Below are 22,636 nucleotides of genomic sequence, written 5' to 3'. Positions count from 1 at the left end.
CCTATCTGGCAGCCCAGTTCACCTGGACCTCTCAGGGGCTGTGTTAGGGTCTCAGATCTTGTCATCGTGAATCTGGGCACTGCTTCTCCTTTCTTCTCCATTCCTCTCCTCATCACCCCCTCCTCCCATTTTCTAAATGCCAAAAACATAAAGAGCAACGGAATCATACAAGAGAGCTTAATTTTGAAAGGAGGTGAGCTGCATAAACAGGGATCTTTGTGTAGTTCTGGAGAATATTAATATTCTGATCAAGTTTGTTGTAAATGTATTTCTCTTATCTCCTCTAACCTGGGGACAGTACAGAGGGAGAGTCAGGGAGTGGGAGGGGGCCTTGGGATTTTTGCCCAGGGTTACTCAGCAGGGACATGGTTTTCCTGATGTTCCAGAAGGGAGGGGAGTCCACTGCAAGCTCCACCATGTGTCCCAGTATATCATGTTGACTCATGACCAGATCTTGAGAAAAACTCACAGAAGTCAGGAAATTCCTGGCAAATGCTCTCATCTCACCCTCTGCTAACCCTGCAGGGAGAGCATAGGTAGGGTCACATCGGAGGACGTTTTTAAAAGGAAAAATCAAAGCATGTCTGTAGCTTCTGCATGCCTGTGGTGGGACAAAGAGTCCTACCAGGCCTGCCTGAAGATGCGGAAGCAGCTTCAAGCCCCAGTGACCAGGGGCAGCCAGCGCTGGTCTGTTTCTTCTTCTAGATGTTTATTTCTGCAAAAGTTTTTCCCCCTCTCCTTGGTGTTTTTTCCCCATGGGGAGCAGCATCTTTCTTTTTGAGCAAAGCCAAATGACCAAGGCACCCCCACCCCCTTCAATGGACAGGGCCAAATTTAGAGTTGGGGTTGCTCATTTAAGCTTTGTATATAATTGAACCTGGCACAAAGGGTTATCATTAGGAGGAATGGCATGAAATGAAGGAATGGAAAAGCTCAGACCCAAATTAGAAAAGATGTCCTGAGGGAGAGACACAGTGGCAAGGCTGGGAGCTCTGGTCTCAGAGGAATTCTTAGGAGAAAGGACTGGGCATTAAAAGTGCCTGGATGGGACAATTAGGGAACTGAATATGGCCCTGCCATCTCTTGGGATTATTTGCTTCTGAGTGCAAGGGGGTGGTGGTAAGAGGTGGCAACAGACACCAGAGGCATCAGTTGTTAAGAGCCAGCGTCTGCTCCCAGGGCACCATGGAACGCCGAGAGAAACAGGATTATCCTCTTACCAGATGTTTACCAAGTGTGTTCAGGGGTAGGCAGTGTTACTTTATTCCCCAGGCAAATGGAAGGTGCTAGAGGACTCAGCCAGTTCCGCTGCCCTGCCACTGCCCTGCCACAGACTTCCTGAACATCCTTGTGAGAAACCTTGCTGTCTATTGCTTTGGGGAACGGAGCCATCACCTCCCTCCTCTCCAGATGGGGCATCCCCCTGCTTGGTTGCTTAGTGTGGGTTGGGGACTTGGCAAAGGGACACCATGGAACAAACCAAGGAGGCTTTTTCTCTGAGGTGCCTGTCCCGGCTGGCACATCTGTCACCCTTGGCTCCTCCCGGAGGTCCTGGAGCTTGATGGTGTGAACAGGGCCCAAGTGAACCCCATGTGGCTGGGCGCAGCTTGCCTGTTCACCCTGCAGGATCACTCCTCCTACCTGCCTGTCCTGGCCATCCCCCTGCCCTCCTGTTGACTCACATGGGAGCTGGCAGCAGGGGGCTGCGGTCGTTCCTGCTGCTCCTCGCCAGACTGTCTCTGCTCCCCACATTCCTGGTGGTGTCCTGGCTCCAGGTGACCCCGGCTTCTAATATTCTTGGGTTTGTTCAGACTATACAGCTGGTCCAACTCTGAGCTTCCTGGCCTTGTTAAAGCCAAAATGCCGTCTTTTACTACCCCGCTCTTTCCATCAAGTTCTTCAAGCAGCCCGAGTTTTACAAGCAAGATGACTCTTTTGGTGAGCTCTTCCTCTGGGGGCAGGGAACCTGGGTTTCAGTAGGGCCTGGACTGGGCTATATCATTGTTATTTTTTTTTAATGGTAGTTTTACAAAATAAGGTTCAAAGGTGAGTGACCCTCCAGGAGGAAGGATTAAGTGGGTTGACTTGGGAGCTGTTCAACCCTGGAGGCATTGCTAAGGAACATAATCTATTTTGCATTTCGTTTTGTGAGCCAAAGTCAGTTATGGCATAGGAATAGCTTTCTCATGCTGTCTCTCTCTTTCACCATTCTACAAAAATATTCATGCCAAAGAATATGCAGGTTGTATAAACATCCCTTCAAAAAGCACATAAAGATATTATATATAGTCACATGTGTCTCCTTCCAAATGGGTGTGTTCCTAGAGATGCATAGAGATATCTTTCACACCCTATATGTAAAAAACAGCCAATTTAGGAATTGGCAGAGCAGCCTTGCCTAAGTGAGTTGAAAACTTTGGCTCAGGGCTCTCCAAACAATCCCATAAAACCCATGCTTGCTTTTATTGAATGGTGATGCATGAAAGACCAAGGGTGGCCAACTTGAATGAGGGCAGGAGCCAACGTTCACAGGATTGTCATAAAGGGTGGCAGGAAAGTTTCTTTTTATTGAAATTCAATCTATTCCTAGAAAAAAATGTCTTCTAATACTGGTTGGCTGGATGTCATTCTTACGTTCCCTTCTGCTGTAACATCATTTGAGCTCATCAATGTTCAAGATATTACTTTTACATTTGGTCTTCTTGCCTCCAGCCTTACCCCATCCATTTCAGCCTCCACTCCACTGGCTGCCAAAGTAATCTTTTTAAAAGGCAAATCAAATCTATTACTTTCCTACTTAAAACCCTTTGGTGGCTCCCCATTGCCTGCTAAAGTTTAAATTCCTTAGCTTGGTAGACAAACTCCCTCAACCTTCTGTCCTTGTTACCCTTTAAGCCATTCCATGAAGTCCCCCAGCCCCATGCACGCTCCACTCCAGCCATTTCAGACAGCCTTTGAGGCCACAGTCTTCCAAGCCTCATGCATTTGCACATGCAATTTCCCCCCCAGGCATATGCCCTGGCCATATGAGTGGAACAGTGATAGCATCTGTGGTCAGAGCAAGGGGGACAGGAGGATGATGTGGTAGAGTGGGGGGTGGCACTTTTAAGTAGGGTGGCCAGAGAAGCACACTTGAGAAGGTGACTTTGAGTGAAGGCTGAAGAAGATGAGGGAGATAGCATGCAGATGTCTGAGGGAGGAGCATTTCAGGCAGCAGGAACAGCAAGTGGAAAGGCACTGAGGTGGGAATGTGCCTGGTGCCTTCAAGGGATAGTTGGAGCAGGGCGAGCAAAAAAGGGATGAGGTGTCTGGAAGCCTGGGTGAGACCACGGGGCTCTTGACCCAAACGCTGGCCGGTGTTGCCAGTGGGAATGAGTGACCTGAGCCAGCAGCTTGACTGTGAAATGCTTGGAGGTTGCAACACTTTGTTTATAATGCAGATGAGTGTAAGAGTGGTTCTGAAAGTGTCAGGCTCTAGACTTTACTTTCTCCCAACCTGCATCCACACAGTCTCAACAAAGCCATTTTAGTAGAATTTGACACCCTGATGACTAAAAAATCAGACATCTTTGAGGAGGCATTCATGTTTAGTTAGGGTTCAGGGCTGGGTAAGTAATCCTCATCCTCAGGGGCCTCCTGGGGTGCTTAACCCATACCTGATCTATCATGTTCTCAATATCAATTTGTTTTATCAGCTCTTCCCATTCCCATTGTATAAACATTTATGGTAATGCCATATATAGATCTTTCAAGTGCTTGGACAAAATTGTGAATTAAGGTGTCATACTTCTCCTCCACCTTTTTATTGTGGTAAAGTATACACAACATGAAATTTACTATTTTAACCATTTTTAAGTATACAGTTCTGTGGCCTTAAGTACATTCACACTGTTGGGCAAGTATCACCAGAACTTCATCCTCCCGAACAGAAGCTCTGTATCCTTCAAGCACTAATCCCTCATTTTACTTTCTGTCTCTATGAATTTGACCACTCCAGGAACTTCATACAAAGGAAATCATACAATATTTTGTGTGCTAACTTTTGTGACTGGCTTATTTCACTTGGCAGAGGTCTCCAAGTTTATCCATATTGTAGCATATATCAAAATGTCCTTCCTTTTTAAAGCTGAACAATACTCCATTGTATGTTGGTGACACATTTTGTTTATTCTTTCATTCATGGATGGACACGAGGGTTGTTTCCACGTTTTGACTCTGGTGAATAATACCGCTATGAACGTGGGTGTACAGGTGTCTGGTCTCACTTCTGTCTCTTCCCTTCTTTTAAGGTAGTCTTTGAGCAGAAGCACCTCTTGGCTGCTTGAATCCATCTGGATGGCTGCCCTTCTCACTTTTCCTGACTTGGCTTTGTTAACTCAATTGATGATGAAGGCTGTTTCTGATGAGCTCAACCCTCAGCCTCCAGAAAATTAGGCTCTGAATGATATATACAGAAATAAATGTGTGATGACTTTCCTAATGTCACTCTTTGGGAAATCACTAGCACTGCTGGAAGCAGAGACTAGGGATTTCCCCAGGGCTGGGCCTTCTCATTCTCAGATGGTGGCCCCTCAGGGGTCAAGGCCACAGAAGATGGCCAGTATTCAGCCTGGGGGAGTCAGTGGGCGCATCCCAGCCAGGGCTCCTGGACATCTCTTTGGAGGTCCTGGCCCGCTGACTACAGCAGAGCCTGGATGAAGCCAAGGCCGTGCTTTCAGCCACCCTTGGGCCAACCCACCCCACTCAGTGGCTATAGACTGCATTGCTACTCTCAGGCAGCTGACCTAAACAGCACTTGGACTTGAACAAACAAAATTAACATTGCAAAAGAAATTTATATTTAAAAAATCGCATGCTTTCAAAATAGAGGATGCCCAAATATGAGAGAGAATGGAATGAACTGAACAAACATGGGTGTTGGAATCAGCCAGATACAGATCAAGACATGAGTCTTATCAGCCATGGGGTTTGTGCAAGCCATCTAAATTCTGTGAGCTTCAGCTTCCCCATTTACAAATGGATATAGGGTCATTAAATGAAAAAATAAAAAAAACAATCCTGAAACTTGCTTTTATTGAGCAACACTTGTTGCATATTGGAATCACCTGGAAAGCTTTTAAAACCTAGGATGCCTGGGTATGACTCGTAGAGATGCTGATTTAACTGGTCGGGGGCACCGATAGTGTTTATAAAACTCCCCAGGTGATTTTAATGTGCAGTCAAGGTGGCATATAACTGGCCTAGAGTGTAGAAGACCCTCCTCAAATGCTAGCTCTCCTGAGTCCTCCTCCCATGCCTGCAAAAACTCTGGAAAGCACATGCCCTCCCTCACATGGAATAGCCTTGGCATCAGCTGCCTTAGTTCATATCACAGCTCTGTGCCAGTGACCAGGGTTCTTAACATAGCCAAGCTTCAGTTTCCTCAATGGTACGATGGGATTGACGACAGAAACCACTTGTAGTTTTCTGTGAAGATGAGAAGAGATAACACATGACTTGGAGTTTGAGAGTACTCAATCAATGTCAGCTCTTACTGTGAGCATGATCAGCGTCAAGTCAAGAATCCCACCATTTCCACTGCAGCCAACCCTTTTCACCCCCTCCCTCCCCAAACCCCAAAGCAGAGAAACCAACCCTCCTGTTCCCTGCAGAGGGCTGGTCAGTTCCAGCTCTCCTGCTGTGCCACGTTCCTAGGAGATGCCTGGTGAGAACTTGGGATCAGATTGAGTCAGAGGTATTTGTAGACTTGACTCACCAGGTCTTAAAACCAGAAGATTGCCTTGTGGGTCTCATGACGTTCCTGGAAAATAAAAGAAGTGAATATTATTGGGCTGAGTTCATCAGACACTCAGCCCTCCCTTTTGTATGCCGGTGGTTCTGAAGACAGCAGGCAGCAACTCAGCCAAGTCTGAACCATCAAAGGCAATGGCCTGGTTGCAGTGCTGGGAGATGTTGCTTCTCTTGCAGACAGATCTGTTCCTCTTTCCATTCCTCTTCTCCTCCAGTCCCCGAAGGCTATAGACTTTCTCCTTCCTCCAGGTTCCTGGGAAAATGTTTCTGAGAGCCGCCTCTGGTGAGGTGTGTCAGAGCTGAGCTATTTTCGAGGGCTGGGTGTGAGCTGGGAAGGGGCCACCCAGATTCCAGAGAATAAGAAAGGGAAAGTTCCCCTTCTGGAGCCAGGATTTCTGGAACCTTGCACTGAAGCAGCAGCCAGGTAGGGGACCCATTTCTCTGAGACCTTCTTTCCCCACACCCCGCCACATCCCTAACAACAATCCCTAACAATAGTAAGTCCTGTTGTTTCCACGTCCCAACTATCTCTAGAATCTACTTTTCTGCATCTCCAGAGCCACAACCCTAGCAAAAACCACTGTCATTTTATAATTTCTCACCTGCAACTGCAACCTCCTGTTTCTACTGTTTTTATTCTGTCTACCCCTGTCCTCCCAACCTGCCACCAGCAGACAAGTAAATTTTTCAAAATATAAAACTGATCATGACACATACACGCATATGCACATTTAAGCTTAATATCTTTTCAAAGCTTCACATTGCTCTTGGGATAAAGGCAAAACTTCTAACAAGTCTGACAAGGCCACGTATATCAAGATTTGGTTTGGCTATGAGTGACAGAAAACCCAAGTTAATAAAGGTTTGAATAGATAAGATTTTCTTTTCTGTGTGAAGAGTCTGCAGTTCAACCAGCGAGGATTGGCATAGCAACTCCTTTAAGTGATCGGGGACTCAGACCACTTGAGTTATTTGCTCTGTCATCCTTAGTATGCAGTTTTCACTTCACAGTCCAAGAGGGCTGCTTGAGTTCCAGCCATTGCACCCAAATCTCAGATCACAGGAAGGAGGAATTGCACACAGTACTTCTACTTGCATCCTTCTGTGCAGAATTTAGTCACATGGCTATAGGTAGCTGAAAGACAGGCTGGAAAATGTAATTTTTTTCCCAAGTGGTCATAGCCCAGCAGAAAAGGAGGAGGAAGGGGAGAATCAATATTGAGTGATAACTGACAGTGTAAATCATATAGTACTCCTCTCCTGAGCATCATTATGCTGCATGCCTTCTTCCCTTGGCTCTCTGCACTCCTGTCACACTGGCTTTCTCCAGATGTCCCACACATTTGCAATACTCCCTCCTGCCATAGGCCTTTGCTCATGCTCCAGTGTTCTCTCCTCCCTCCTACTTAATTACTAATCCTTCAGAACTCCATTCAAGCAGAGTTCCCTGGAAGAACCTTCCAGAGGTCAGACCCTCCTACTTAGAAGGGATTTTTTATCCTCCTCTTCTATGTTTAGCTTATAACATGTAGATTCTGTCACTGTTGCAATCACACATTTGTTTCGTATGATTATTTTCTGCCCTCGTGATGAGGACAGAGTGTAGGCTTGGTTTTGTGCACTATGGAGCATCCTGTGTGGCACACAGTTTGTGCTCAATAAGCATTTCTTGAATGAATCAATGAATAAATTTAGATATTACCTAAAATGTATTAAAGGGGGGCCAAGAATTAGGCAAAGGATTTTCCTGGGGCAAGTCATAGGGAGTGGCTGAGAGGGGTTGGGAGATGCATTCTAAATAGTCCATCCAAATCTAGAAGGCTTTAGGTGTGGCAGAGAAAGTGTTGACCTGGAACTCCGAAGACCTGTTTTCTGATCTCAGCTTAGCCATCAACAGCTGGGCCACTGCCTAGAGACAGAAATGGTCAGAGGTTGGGTATCTTTTGAAGGTAGAGTTGACAACAATTGCTGGCAGATTGAATGTGGGAATTGAGGGAAAGAGAAGGGTCAAAGATTAGTCCTGAGTGTTTGGCTGAACACACGGAAGGCCATTTACGGAGAAGGGGAAGCCAGTGGAAGGAATAGCTTTTAAGGAGAGGGTCTGAAGGTCTTATTTGCAAATGAACCACATGTTCCCATAGCCAGGTGCACACTTCAACTCTTCCACAGAGGAAGCCTAAGCCCCGGGCTGGTGGGTGTCAGTGGTGAATACCAAATGGATGTCAAAAAGGTTGACTGAACCCCACCCCACCCCGCCCCCCAAAAAACGCCCAGACATCTGGCCTTTCAAAGTGCATAGTTACCAGTCAAGTTATTCAGCTCAACTCAGCAACACGATTGAAGAGAAAGTGGTCAGAAGACCTTGATACCAGGTTTGGTAGGAAGCAGTCACTTTGGGCTCAAAGGTCAGTGATGAGGGAAGGCATGTCCATGCATGGTCACTGCAGAAATCTTTGAAAATTCGGAAAATTACAATCCCAGTACATGCCGAACATGCCTAACATCACCATCTATTTTCTCCCAAGCTTTATTATACACATTTTCCTGTAAGCAGTGGCACTCATCTGAATAATGTGATGTGGCAATTTCCCTTTCTCATTAAACAGTATCATACATGTTTCTAAGTTGCTTTCTAGAGAGGTGTACTGATCTACTCAAGTAGAATCGGTGTATTAGAATGCTTCTCTCCCGGCAATCTTTTTCACAATGAGCGTTAGCAAAAGAATACTTTGACAAGTTTATAAGTGAGAAATAGTAATTCATTATTATTTTAATTTGCAGGTTTTAAAATATTTCTAGAGAGCCTGATCACTTCTCAAATGCTTGTTAGTTACTTTTTTTTTTTTTCAAGTGACTTTTGCAAAGATATTTCTAGGCTTGGAAGAAACCAGAATAACCACTATTTAGTTCAATCCCACTTCCTTCACCTCAAGAAGTAGTATCTCTCCCCTCAGAAACCAATCATATGTATGAGGGAGATAGGGGTGGCTAAGCAGAGAGAAAGAAGTGCTATGGTGGAAAGTTTGCACTCCGTTGCTGGGTGACAACGGCTCATACTCCAGCCTCTAGTCCGCCTTCTTGCAAATGAGGGTGAAAGTTTTATAAGCAAATCAGTGCTAACTATAGCTGATGGGTGTCTGCTGTGCAGCTCTTTTGGATTTCCGCCCTAATCTGATCTGCCTTCTGGGTTTTAATATGCACAGAGAGACAATCTGACTTGGTGAGGTCTGCACCCCTATGTGCACTTCATTGACTCTGTGGGAGGACAGAGAGCCCACGGCCTGATCTGCTCCTTCAGGCAGGGACTCTGCCTGGTTTGGCTGTGTCTTAAAATATAGTTTAGCACCTGGCACACAGTAGGTTCTTAGTACATATTTGTTCCATGACTGAATGATCAGGATCCTGAAGGGATAACTAGGAGAGAGGAGACACTGTTCTCTCTGTTCTCACTTCTGTTCTCAGCTGTGTCACCAAGCAGTAAGTCACTTTCTCTCACTGGCCTCTACTTCCGCGTTTTAAGCAATTAATCCAAATGGCAGCAAAGATTCCTTCTAACTCTGAAATTGTGTCAAAACATTTAACCCAACTTTGCTTTAGTTTCCTCATCTATGAAATAGGCAGGATGAAAATGTCAATCTCCTATGAGGGTACCAGATAAAATACAGGATGCACAGTTCAATTTGAATATCAGATAAACAAGAAACACATTTTGTAAAGTAGAAGTATGTACCCAATATTGCACGGACTCGATAAATAACCGGAGTGCTGAATGACCAAACAACATGCAGCTGGATCTGTTTATTGCATTTAGAGTCGTGTTTCTAGACTGATGATGATTACATGGTGTTCAGTTGACAAGTATTTATTAAGCATCTACTATATGCCAGGCACTGTTGAGGCCCTGGTGATACAGTGGAGAATGAAATAAGCAATGTCGCTGTTTTCTCTGGGCTTAAATTCTAGCTAACAAGAAAAGTACACAAAATGTCATGTAGCCATCATGCTCAGAAGGCTAGCAAAGCGGGCTAAGGGCCAGAGACCATGTGGAGGGCTGAGAAAGGGAGTTCTGAGGAACTCAACTCTGCACCTGAGGGCCCCCAACCTCCACACAGACCTGTGTTTGTACAGCGAGACTCTGATATTATTTTGTAGAAATCCCCAAAGATGCATAAAAATGTCATTGATTCAAAAAGCTCGTGCACCAAATTCGGGATAAAATGAGCAGTTGCTTGGATGGAAGAGACCTATAAATCATTTAGCCAATTTTAGCTGAGCTAGGGCTGCAACCAAGTTTCCTGACAGCCAGGAGAAAGTTCTGGGAGGTGATGTGGCTTGTGAAAACGGTGATTCTGATTTTCAGTTCTGTTTACCAGTGTGGTTGGGTTAAGTCTTAACAACTTTTTTACATGTTTTAAAGTTTGAGCTGAAACAACAGTGAAGGGTTTCTCTTTGAGACATCTTGACACTCACTAAGCCAGCGTTCTTTGGTTCAAGGTTTTGCTGGGGCCTATTAAGTTAATGGCTGTAGAGGTCACCTTTCTTTCTTTCTTTTTCCTTTTCTTTTTTTCTTTTTTCTTTTTTTTTTTTTAGATGGAATCTTGCTGTGTTGCCCAGGCTGGAGTGCAGTGGCACAATCTCAGCTCACTGCAACCTCTGCCTCCTGGCGATTCTCCTGCCTCAGCCTCTGAGTAGCTGGCATTACAGGTGCATGCCACTATACCCAGCTAATTTTTGTACTTTTAGTAGAAACAGGATTTCACCATGTTGGCCAGGCTAGTCTCGAACTCCTGACCTCATAATCTGCCTGCCTCAGCCTCCTAAAGTGCTGGGATTACAGGTGTGAGCCACCGTGCCCAGCCGAGGTCACTTTTCTTATACCTCAGGTAGCCTGGAGAAAACTCAGCATCATTGCTATCACTACCTTTATGATGGCATTAGGTCTCTAAGTTGCTTCTACCCTAGAATATTCTGTGCGCTTCCCTCTATTTCATTTTACACATTGGACTTCTATTTGGTTTAATATAGAGGTTTTTTTGTCTGCTATGAGAATTGGATATGTGAAGCTCATTAATATTTCTCAAGTAAAACTAGAGAAAACAGTTTGTGGAGTTTCTCCTTTATCATTTTCAATTCATAGTGGTTGAGTTCTTAGAAGTAGCCATGATTCTTGGTTTTTAAAAGAAGATAATCACAGACACCTGGGGAAATGTAGTTTTGGTGGAGGAGAGGCAGTTCTGTGAAAGTCAACAGCAGAAAGTACCCATGAGCTTTTTCTTTCTCTGTTTTTCTTTTTGAGACAGGGTCTCACCCTATTGCCCAGGCTGGAGCATAGTCGTGTGATCATGGCTCACTGCGGCCTCAACCTCCCAGGCTCAAGTAATGCTCCCACCTCACTTCCTGAGTAGCTGAGACTACGAGCATATGCCATCATGTTTTTTGTAGAGATGGGGTTTCGACATGTTGCCCAGGCTGGGCTCAAACTCCTGGACTCAAGCAATCTACCAGTCTTGGCCTCCCAAAGTGCTGGGATTACAGGCCTGCGCCACCATGCCTGGCCCCATGAACTTTTTCCGTCAGAGAAGCTCTCAGGCACATTGCTGGCTTTTCCTCAAATGCTGTCACCTGAGGAATAATTGCCTCTCTGATCCTCTCAGACACAATTCCCACACAAACTGGACATCTGGGGCCTGTGAGCTCTGTGAGAACGTTGTTGGACACTGGAGTTGGGAGGGATGAGGGACCAACCTCTCCCCAGATGACTAGGGCTTCTCTGAGTCTGAGCCAGACACCAGATGAAGGAACAGCTCACCCATGACGAGGGTGAGAGCACACATGTTCACAGGCAGCGGGGGATATGTTTACTCACTGACTCTTTCATCAGGTCACCCTCCCCAAGATAATAAGCTGAGGTACTCAAGCAAGTTCTGCCTTTGAAAAGCTTGGAATCCCCAAAGGGCGGGGCACCAGCGTGGGCACCCAAACTGACAATGCAGAAAGCCAAGCGCAGACGATTCTAGCTGGAACCAGGAGAGAAGCCTCCAAACCTGGCTCCAGTAAAACTCAGAACTGTTTCCAGGGTGAGCATGGACCGTCTCCCCAAAGGCGGCGACCAGGGTGGCTGAGATAGCTGAGTTAAGGTAGCTCGCATTCATGTGGCTCCTTTGATCTGAGGTTGGTAAACCTTGTTACCATACCCAGTCACAAAGAGCTGCCACCTGCTTTCTACCTGGAAGGAAGCTCAAGGGATTAGGGGAGAACTAACAAAAGTCGGTCTGTAAAGTGCTTCCAGATTTTTAAGTGCGTCCACTGTGAACTTAGATCAATGCTTCAAGCTGCAGACTTTTAAAGGCAGGATGATCCGTCCTGAAGGGTTCCAGAGGCCATTGGGTCCAACCTTCTTATATAAATGGGAGGATGAAACCAAGTCTCCAAGGAGGGATGGGACTTGCCCGAGGTCCCAGGGCATTTTCCGGCAGAGCAAGAATCAGCACTAAGGTCTCCTGGCTCCCGGCCCTGAACTGTTTCCCCTCCACCCTGAGAGCCTCCCTCTGCTGGGTCAGTGGAGGGTCATCTGTTTAACACAGTTCTGTTTTCGGCCATCTTGGGGAAGGCCCTTCTTTTCATAGTCTTCACGGGCTGTCCTTGGCAAGATTGCCTCCAAATAAGCTGCAGCACGGTCCCCTGCCTGCACCTCCCTCTCTGTCTTCACACCCGTGCCACCTTTGGAGACCCAGTGGAGAGCTAGGTCAGGATGCCTTCTTGGACTCGCTGATCTTCTCTGCCCCTGAGTACCTAGGCTCTGTACCACACCCTCTTCACTTTGTTCTCTGGTCATTAACTGCTCATGTAACCCACTTTTCCTTACTGAATTGCAAGCTCTGAGGGGTAGGAAATACATTTCCACCTTCTCATTCATTTCAGTACCTAGCATGGAACTGGGCATAGAGTTGGCGCACAATAAATGCTGATGAGTATGCATGCCTGAGTGACTCTCGTTTTCTCCCTGACAGATTCGGAGCCCAGTACCTTGGACTCCCAGTCTTCGACCACCTTGTTCCTCTCCTCGGAGGAGCCAGGCCCCTCCACCGCTGCCCTGCCTTCTCCCTCCTCCTCTTCCTGCGAGCCCCAGGCCTTTTCCCCAGGCCCGCCAGTGCTGCCCCCGCTACTGCCTCCGCTCCCCTCAGCCTCGGCGCCCCCGGGCTCCGGCGCCTCCCGGCGCACAGGCCTCTACTCAGTTGTCGCCTCCTCCCCGGAGACCTCCACGCGTCTGGTCGAGTGGCTTCCTGGCTGCCCCTCGACCACCTCTCCCGGCACACGCGGAGATGACAAGGAGCGGCCGCTGCCCGTCCTGGCACCGGCCGAGGGCCCGGAAAGGAGCCGCGCCCCGCGCCCCAGCACAGCGGGCAGGGAGGAGGGCACCGTGGACGCGAGTACATCCCCGCCGCCCCGCGCCCGGCCCGCCGCTGTGGCGAGCTTGGAGGCCCACGTCGGGGACATCCTGGTGGAGCTGCGGACCATGAACGGCCACTTGGACATCATAGCGCGGGCTCTCACCAAACTGGCTTCGTCCCTGGGGCCCCAGCCTGAGCCCCTGCCAGATGCTCCGGATGCCAACTAATGGAGCTCGGCGAGGCTGGGCCGCCCCGGGGCCAAGGCATCGCGTGCACCAGGCATCCCTGCCTGTCCTTCCCCAGCAGCGAAGCTGCGCCCGGCGGAGGAGCGGTTGCTCTGCGCAGCTGCCTAGGGGAACGCATGGCCCTCGCGCTTCAACGTGAAACAGACCCGGTTGCGCCTCACACCCTCCTCCTCGGCTCTCTCACGGCGGTCCCTGCCCCGGCTTCCTGGCCCTTCACATGCCCTTCTCTTGTATTGATCTCCTAGCAGAAAAAGTGCCTGGAGACGGCGGTGGCACCCTGCGAAGTATGCTTAGAGAAACACTCTTTCATATCCCATTCCTGTGACTTCCGTGTGGCGTGGAGGGAGAGGAGCTCAAAGCATGTCACCAAAGCAGCAGCGAGGCCAGCTCCAGCCTTCCTCCCTGGCGGCGTTGGTGGGGCATCCATCTCTGGTGACGTTCACAAGTTTGTTTGTTTTTAAAATCGTTTTTGGAAAAATACTTTTTTTCTCACAACCACATTTCAAGAAGTTTGGAAAATAGAGAAGTGAAACAAAATCTGGTGTATTTGGGGAAAAGGGGGGTATTTAAGTCTTTCTTATGAATAAGAAAGTATTTTGTGTAATAAAAAAAATTTTATATCCACTTTCTGGGCGTTGGGCTCTCCCTGCCACGTTTCTTCCTCTGCAGGGCCCCCTTCTCTCTGTGCTTAGTTGCTTGTCCCAGCCCTCCTATAGTCCTTGAGTTTCTGAACTTTTCTCATACTTGTGAAGTATAACCTTCTTTTTAAATTTGATATACTTTATTTTTTGTTAAGAGACAGTCTTACTCTGTCACCCAGGCTGGAGTGCAGAGGCACAATCTCAGGTCACTGCAGCCTCTACCTCCCAAGTGATCAAGTGATCCTCCCACCACAGCCCCCTGAGTAACTGGGACTACAGGCATGAGCCACTGCACCTGACAAGAATAGGCTTTTAATGGTTCTTCTGATTATTTCCATATCTCCCAGATCTCCATAAATTTGATAGACCCACTCCTCTCATTTGGACTGAGTGGAAACCAAGTTCCAGAGTGACTGGGCAATAAATATGGAGGAAACAGCATCCCCAGCCTCTACTCACTGCCAGAATGACCAGCTTCCCCAGCCGAGACAACCAAAAAATGTTTCCAGGTATTGCCACTGTCCCCTGGTTGAGATCCACTAACCTATGTAGAATTTCAAAAATTTGGGATGACCCTTCTCCAGAATCTGGCTTTCCATGGTGAGGCAGGGCTCTTCTCCTCTTCCTATTAGAATTTTAATCAAGTGCACTTCTTTGCTAGAAGCAAACATGCTATGCTGCTCTTTCTTCAGAAACAAACTAAAAGGCTGTGCACGGTGGCTCACGCCTGTAATCCCAGCACTTTGGGAGGCTGAGGCGGGTGGATCACTTGAAGTCAGGAGTTCAAGACCAGCCTGACCAACATGGTGAAACCTTGTCTCTACTAAAAATACAAAATTAGCTGGGCATGGTGGCGCACGCCTGTAATTCCAGCTACTCGGGAGGCTGAAGCAGGAGACTTGCTTGAACTCAGGAGACGGGGGTCGCAGTGAGCCGAGATCACGCCATTGCACTCCAGCCTGGGCCACAAGAGCGAAACTCTGTCTCAAAAAAACTCTATCTCAAAAAAAGAAAAGGAAAAAAAGAAACAAACAAACGAAGGGTCTGAGACCACATTGCACAAAATAAAACCCTACTTGCGAGCACTTGTAGGGCTCACAGCTGGTGTGCTGAGGCTGGTAGAGTTTGTGCACCTCTAGTGCCTCACAGACTTTGATAAGCAGGAGCTGCATGGAGAGCTAGTGAAAATGCAGGTTCTGATTCAGAAGCTCTGGAGCGGGGCCTGAGACTCAGCATTTCTAGACAGCTCCAGGGAGACGCTGATGCTACTGGTCCAAGACACACTGTGAGTAGCAAGAAAGTAATGAGGGGTTGTCTGCTCTGGAATTCCTGCTGATTGGAGTTGCCACTGTTCCCCAGGAACTTCTGCTTGTCTTTGTACCCCACAGCGCCTAGATTCCTCAACTTTAACCAAAGCTTTGGTGGTTTTTTTTTTCAGAGTGTGTTAGCTCTGGCCTCCTACTTCTAACAATATTCGAGTGAAGTTCAAGCTAATTCAACAAACATTTATTGAGTGCTATAATGCTGATGCCTCAGGGGACACAAGATGAATCGGATAAGGTCCCTGCCCTCCCGGGCATCCCAGCCTAGTGTCTCATACAGGGAGGGATTATCAACAGTTCCAGTGTGTAAGCAGTTTCAAAGGGGTGGAGACAGGCAGCAGGGTGTGGTGAAATTAGTATTCTCAGGGAGGCCAGGCTTCCTGTGGTTTGACTTTGGGAGTGTTCTTTAATCCCCCTGAGCCTCAGTCTCCTAATCTGAATCAAATGGAGATAACATCGCTGTACCGCAGTCAATCAAAATCAGACATGAATGTGATGGGCTTGGTATTCCGGAAAGTGCTGTCCAAATGTCCTTTTATGGTTATCGAGTTATTGCTACATCCTCTCTCCTGAGTCCTGTATCATTAGGAGGCAACTCTGGTAGAGTGAGAGTCATAGACTCAGATCTGAGCTGAGCTTCCCCCTTCTTTTCTTCAGGAGAAGAATTGATGGCCCAAAGTGACTGTCCTGCCCTGTGATCTACCCTTTAGCTGAAGAAACAGCAAAACTGGCATCGACTGCAGCAACTGGGAGCATCAAGTTTTTATTCATTTGTTGATTTGAACAGTATTTCATTCTGATTTTAACTGACTTCTTTTGCATTTGATTAAAAACAATAACAAAACACTGAAATCTTTCAAAAACAAAGAGGAGCTGGCCTATAAATCCTAAATACAGATATAGTGATTGAACACATCTAGGTAGCTTATGAATATAAAACTCACCTAAAGTATCATCCACCCCTAAGAGATAACCACTGTTAATATTTTGGCAACTATTCTTTGAAACATTTGTGTCTAAATACAAATACCTATGTGTGTGCAATTTTACTTCACTGTGATCATAGTAAGCCTGCTGTTCTGTAGCCTGTTTTTTTTTTTTAAATCTTGATAATAGATGATAGAAATCTTTTCACTTAAAAAACAATGTTATATGTGAAGCAAAATTTGCTTAACCATTTTTTTATTTATGCTTTCGATTTGTCACTATTATATGCAATTCTGTAATGAATCTATCTGAGCGTACATGTTTTTACTCTTCTGTAATTATGCTGTGTAAGTAAATTCCTAGAGGTATGATTGCTCGGTCCAAGGGCATACACTCCTAACTTCTTTTTTTAGTGCTGCTGTGGCTTCACCAAAGTTCAAAAAGGGGAAGTGAATGAATGGTAGGAGGAACACTGGGGTCTTGGGGTGACTCCATTTAAAAACTTTGAAAAAGGGAAATAAAAACAAAGCTATCTTCTGAAGATTAAACTTTAAAATCAGCACACAGCAGGCCAAAACAGAGATGTGCAAAACCATGCTGAAGAGATGAGTCATGGTCACTCAAGTGGTGTGTGAGTCTGGTCAGGAACCAGAAGCCCTCCTGGTTTTTCACACTGAGGGGGTCTAATTGAGGAATCAGAAACTGGGTGATGGAAGGACTGGAGGAGCAGTGGCAGTCAGGTAAGGTTATCCGAAGACTAGCGGCTGCAGAAAAGCACCACCAGCTGCGGACTGGAGGAGCCAAGGGGGAACGTCTCCTTGGAAACCAGAATCGCTGTGATTCCAAGCCATGGCTGTAGAACTGAGCTGCTTCAGCAGGAAGCCAAGAGCAGCACTGCTAGGCCAAAGCCCCTGCCACTGCAGCCACTGCCACTGCCACCCTTGGGTGTCAACAGCAGTGTCATAACTGCGTGAGACCCCACCAGAGGCCAGCAGGGAGGAACCATCCAAGGTTTTGGCAGTGCCTCCTCTTCACAGAACCTCACTGAAAGCCTGTTGGAGGGCGTGTGGGAAATGCAGCGTGTGGAGGCTCACTGTGCTATGCTAGAGCAGAGCAAACAAGGCTGGGAATGCAGCTGACAGCGAGGAGGCAAATGATCAGTGCAAGTAGTACTGCGGGTCAAAGCAGTGGGATAGCTAAAGAGAGCAACTGGTAGAGAAGGGGCATAGCAGCCACGGAGGCAGTGAAGATGGGGCACCACAGAGTGACATGGGCAGTGCTCATGCCAGCAGAGGTGGGCTTGGCTCTTTGGAACTAGCCACAGGAAGAACCCTGTGGTGATCGCCGCCCTTGGCTCTCAGTCTATGCCATGAGAACATGCTATGGGAGACTGGCCCAGAGAAGTGGCTCTGCTGCAGAGCACAGACAGATGGGGTTTCTGAACCTTCTTGGTGGAGTGCTAGGCCCTAGGCAAGGGCAGGCTAACCAGTGTGCATTGCCATTCTGGGAGACAGGAAGCCAGCCTGCCCATGAGGCAGATAAGTCTTAGTCTTTTTGTGCTGCTATAACAAAATACCTGAGACTGGGCAATTTATAAACAACGGAAATTTATTTCCTAACAGTTCTGGGGGCTGGGAAGATGGAGGAACCTGCACATTCAGTGTCTGGTAAGGACTTGGTCTCTGCTTCCAAGATGACCCCCCTTGTTTCATCCTCACATGGCAGAAGGTGAAAGGGCACAAGGAAAAACATCTTGCCAATTCCCTCTAGCCCTTTATAAGGGCAGAGCCCTCATGGCTTAATCACTTCCCAGAAGGCCCCACCTCTTCATACTATCACATGGAGTCTTAGGTTCCAATATATGTATTTTGGAGACACAGACATTCAAACCATAGCCACATATCTCCCAGGGGCTGGGCCTTGGCCGTCTTCCTTTACCAAAAGGACACCTGCACAAGTATTTATTGGGTTCCTATCAGGTCCCTGCCCTGTGCTATGTGCTTTACATACAAGATCTCATTAATTCCTTGCAGTAACCCTGTGTGCAAGGTTGGGAGGTAGGGCCTATCACTCCCATTCCACTGATCAGGAAACTGAGGCACAAAAAGGTCAAGTGACTTGCCCATGGTCATAGAACTGGTACCGAACAGAGACAGGATCTGTTTGTCTCCAGGGCCCTGGCTGTACCACCACCTGGGGCTGCCTCTCCCGTTGGACTTCCTCTTGGTAGTAGGTCAAAGCCCTGGGACTGTTGAGCTGCCTTTGGCTAGTGGGTCTCCCCCAGGTGGCGGCAAAGTTGTTCTCTGGAAGTAATAGGTCTCCGAAAAATGAGAAAATGCCCGGCAACTAGAGTAGAAAGCTGGAAAACAAAGAACCTTACCAATACCCTCATCCCCCATCAGCCACAGCATTAGTGTCGTGCGGGGAGGGAGAAAGAAGGGGCTGAAGCAGAGGACAAGGTGCAGGAAAGAGGAGGAGAGAAGCCAGCAGGCTATCCAACTTGATGGCTCTGAAGCACCAATGAGCCCTAGGCCCTTTAAGATCAATGTTATTAATCACGTTCCGTGTACAAGGTGACTTGGCTGTTACTGTGTGTTATCACCGTTTTCTCTCATCCCCTTAGACCAGCTGACTTCGACAACCAACTCTGCATGAGAACTAGAAAATGTGAGGATTTCTATACGTCTCTATGGTGACTGTATTAGTATCCCAAGGTCCAAGGGCATTTGCTACCAAATTATTACTAAGCCTCCTAAAAAGCAAGGTCCCCACTACTCCTTTGCTCAAGCAGGCTGACTCTAACCTATGCATTCATGGATGCGGCTGGCAGGATGCCCGGTGGGCTCAAACCATTTCCATAAAGTACATGTGCAAAGCCCCTGCTGAGAGACACCAGGAACATCTTTCAAGGCTCTCAGCTCCAGCTTCTTCCTTCAAAATGCACAAAGTACTGTTTCTAATGCCCATTTGGTCACTGGAGGGTGCTAATTCTCTGACCCAGCCATTTCTTCTGGAGCAGGCACTGTATCCTGTCCATCCTGTCCCTGTAATGCCCAACACCATCTAGGCGTGTAGCTGGTACCCAATACATGCTGATGGAGGGAGCAGTCCCTGGGCCCACGCTGGCAGCGGTGAGCTCCATCTCTTACTCCCTGAGGGATGCCTGGGTTGCCTGGAGGGAGATGAAGACCTGTCCGCTGGCCAGTCTGGCTGTGGCCCGGGAGGGAAGGTCATGATGACCTGTCTCCGCTGCAGCTTCCAGGCCTCGCCTTTGCTTGTTTTCTGGGAGCCTCGGTGTCTGCCCACAATGGCATGGCTCCTTCGAGCTGCCCAGATTCTTGGCCTGGTGTGCGGGCTGCATGGCTTGTTTCCATGGTGAGCATGGCAGGGGTGGCTGGCACCCCCAGGCTGACAAGCATTCCTCCCAGGTCTCCCTGAGCAGAGCTTGTGCCAGCCACTCTGCTCCCAAAGGGGGTTTTCTGATGCGGTGGGTGGTCACCTCAAAATTAGCTGTGCTTTGAACTAGAGTGAACAAATAGAAGAGATTTGTATCCATTTCTTTCTCTTACATCCTCATTTGTTCCTCAATGGGTTTGGGATGCCTACAGGAAATATGGCATTTGGGAGGGAGCTTGGACATCATCTGGCCTGACCCCCTTCACCCTGCAAAGGGATCTCGGAAGGTCACAAAGGGCAAGCGACTGGCTCAGGGCACAGAAAAGATGCAACACTGAGCTGGGAGGAAACCTCATGTCTCCTGAAGCCTGTGTTCTTTCTGCTATAGCACGTCTTGGCTCTCTGGAGTGAGTTTCTCCAGTGTTACTTCTACCCAGGAAGGTGAGGTGTGGCGCGTTGGGACTGCCTGGAGCTGTCAGGCCACATGCTCATGCACATGCATGTACGCACAGTGGGAGTGGATGCAAAATTTAAAATAAAAAACAATTTTAGGTTGTCTAAACCACAGGCTGGGGTGAGGGGCAGTCAGCAAACAAGTCAGTGACTTGCTCTTGTATAGTTTGTGGACTGAGAATGACTTTCACTTTTTTTTTTTTTTTTTTTTTTGAGATGGAGTCTCGCTCTGTTGCCCAGGCTGGAGTGCAGTGGCGCAATCTCGGCTCACTGCAAGCTCCGCCTCCCAGGTTCACGCCATTCTCCTGCCTCAGCCTCCCAAGTAGCTAGGACTACAGGTGCCCACCACCATGCCTGTCTAATTTTTTTTTTTTTTTTTTTTGGTAGAGATGGAGTTTCACTGCCTTAGCCAGGATGGTCTTGATCTCCTGACCTCGTGATTTGCCCGCCTCAACCTCCCAAAGTATTGGGATTACAGGTGTGAGCCACTGTGCCTGACCTACATTTTTAAGTCTTAGTGAAAAAATAAGATGTGACAGTGACTGTATGTGACCCTCAAAGCTGGAAATATTTACCATGTGACCCTTTGCAGAAAAAGTTTGCCAGTCCCTGACTTGATGACCTGTCTGATCGTTCACCTAGCAATGGTTGACAGTCTTCCTAGGACATTCAAGACTCCCTCTTTATATGTAGGTCTGGTCAGCTTCATAGGCTCAGACTCTGAAATGTAGAATCGGCAGCTTTCTTACTTCATCTGTCAGACGCCTATGGCTTTTCTAAGTCTCTTGCTGTTGCTGAATTTTTCTCTCAGGATAAATCAAGCAGTGGAACCCTTTGTCGGGTGAATTAGGGGGTTGAGGCTGGTGATGGACATTTACTGCTGGTACCCACAGTAGGGCAGGGAGGCAGGGACACTGCTGCCCGAGGCGTCCTGCAAATGACTCGGCCGGGGCTAACCAGAGTTGGGGGCTGAGAACAGACAGTTGCCAAGAGTGTGACAAGGAAAATGTCTTTCTCGTCAAAGAAAAACCTAAAGATGCTTGCGATCTGAGTATTTCTGTTTCCTCTCCTCCACGGCAGGCTTCTCAACTAGTTCCTGTCTAGCCAGGCTGCTCATTTCTTTATAGTCACTGAACCAGAATAACCACAAATCAAGCCGGAAGCACATGATAACCCGCTGAACTCCGCACGGCCCTGGCTGGGCTTCTCTGAGTGAACAAACGCTGTCCTGGTCTCCGCAGCTGTGAAATATCCAGTGAGCATCCAGCTGCGGGTTAGTTACTTCCACAGTCAGAGAAGGAAAGAAGAAAATAAGAGTGACAGACGCACAGAACCACGGACATTCAAGACTGTCATAGCTGTTCACAGTTGTTAAAGATTTACGGGCAAGACGTTTGGAGTTTAAATGTGAGATGACACCGGGGGCCTCTAATGTACAGTGAAGCTTTAAGCATGATATGGGGGCAGAAAATGGTCTGGGAACCCCCCTCTCTGAGATCTTAGAAGTTCTGTTCTATTGACTCCAGGCAGGGCTGCAGCCACGGAGCACTTCATGGACTCATAAATATAACATTATTGGACAAAAAAACCCCAATCCTTCTCTGACTGATTGGGCCCAGATTGGTCAGCCCATAAATCAATGCTGAATAAGAACTATAAAGTTGTGAATCAATGTGTCCCAGATCTCCAAACTGGAATGAAAAAGCAGGAATAAAGTAGCTGGAGCTCTTCCAAGATCCTTCTTTTCATCCCCCTCCTCCCACCAGCCCCATACACTAGTATGCTAATTTTAAAAGGCTTCTCTTTTCCGCTCCTTGGCCTGGCCAGGGACAGCATTTCAGGGCAGGAAATTCGGTCTGGAAGTGCGGCTGAGGAAACAAGAGGCCGTTCTGTAGCATTTCTGTTCAGGACTGATCTCTAGCTCTGTTGTGTATCCTTGGTCATGTATCCTTGGCCAGGGTCTCCATCTGTGGATGAGAAGCGATGGCATTTGTTGTCTGTGTCACACAGACAGGAAAAGAACAAGAGTGGTCAGGTCATGTGTGGTCCATGAATGGTTTCTTAGGTCCAATCAGTTTAAGGGCTCCGAGCCCCTGCATTGAAATACTAAATATAATAATGGATTCTCACCTGTGATCCCAGCACTTTGGGAGGTCAAAGTGGGTGAATCATGAGGTCAGGAGTTCAAGATCAGCCTGATCAAGATGATGAAACCCCATCTCTACTAAAAATACAAAAATTAGCCTGGCACAGTGGCAGACACCCGTAATCCCAGCTACTCGGGAGATTGAAGCAGGAGAATTGCTTAAACCCAGGCGGCAGAGGTTTCAGAGGGCCGAGATCATGCCACTGCACTCCAGCCTGGGCAATAGAGTGAGACTTCGTCTAAAAAAAAAAAAAAAGCATTCTCCTCTTAGAACTGCACATCAAGTTCAGAAATGCCACCTGGCCATCCCTGTTGGACGTGGTTA

General features: G+C 47.6%; 1 protein-coding gene across 3 annotated transcripts in view; it reads left to right on the top strand.

Moving 5' to 3' along the window:
• RUNX2 (RUNX family transcription factor 2) overlaps positions 1-16,688 on the top strand; it is a 245,892-nt gene extending 229,204 nt beyond the window's left edge. For 2 of the 3 annotated variants that reach the window (XM_028847501.2, XM_028847502.2), the window contains one exon: positions 12,801-14,050. In XM_028847501.2, the coding sequence (XP_028703334.2) occupies positions 12,801-13,408 (608 nt within the window). In that variant the 3' untranslated portion in view covers positions 13,409-14,050. Of the gene's footprint in view, positions 1-12,800; positions 14,051-14,414 lie in introns of those variants that run through there. The other variant, XR_013417038.1, reaches the window with a different exon arrangement.
• The last annotated feature ends 5,948 nt before the right edge of the window (positions 16,689-22,636 follow it).

Source organism: Macaca mulatta, chromosome 4 (genome assembly GCF_049350105.2).
Source record: "Macaca mulatta isolate MMU2019108-1 chromosome 4, T2T-MMU8v2.0, whole genome shotgun sequence".
Lineage (NCBI taxonomy): Eukaryota > Metazoa > Chordata > Mammalia > Primates > Cercopithecidae > Macaca > Macaca mulatta.
This window is presented reverse-complemented; position numbering and strand designations above follow the sequence as displayed.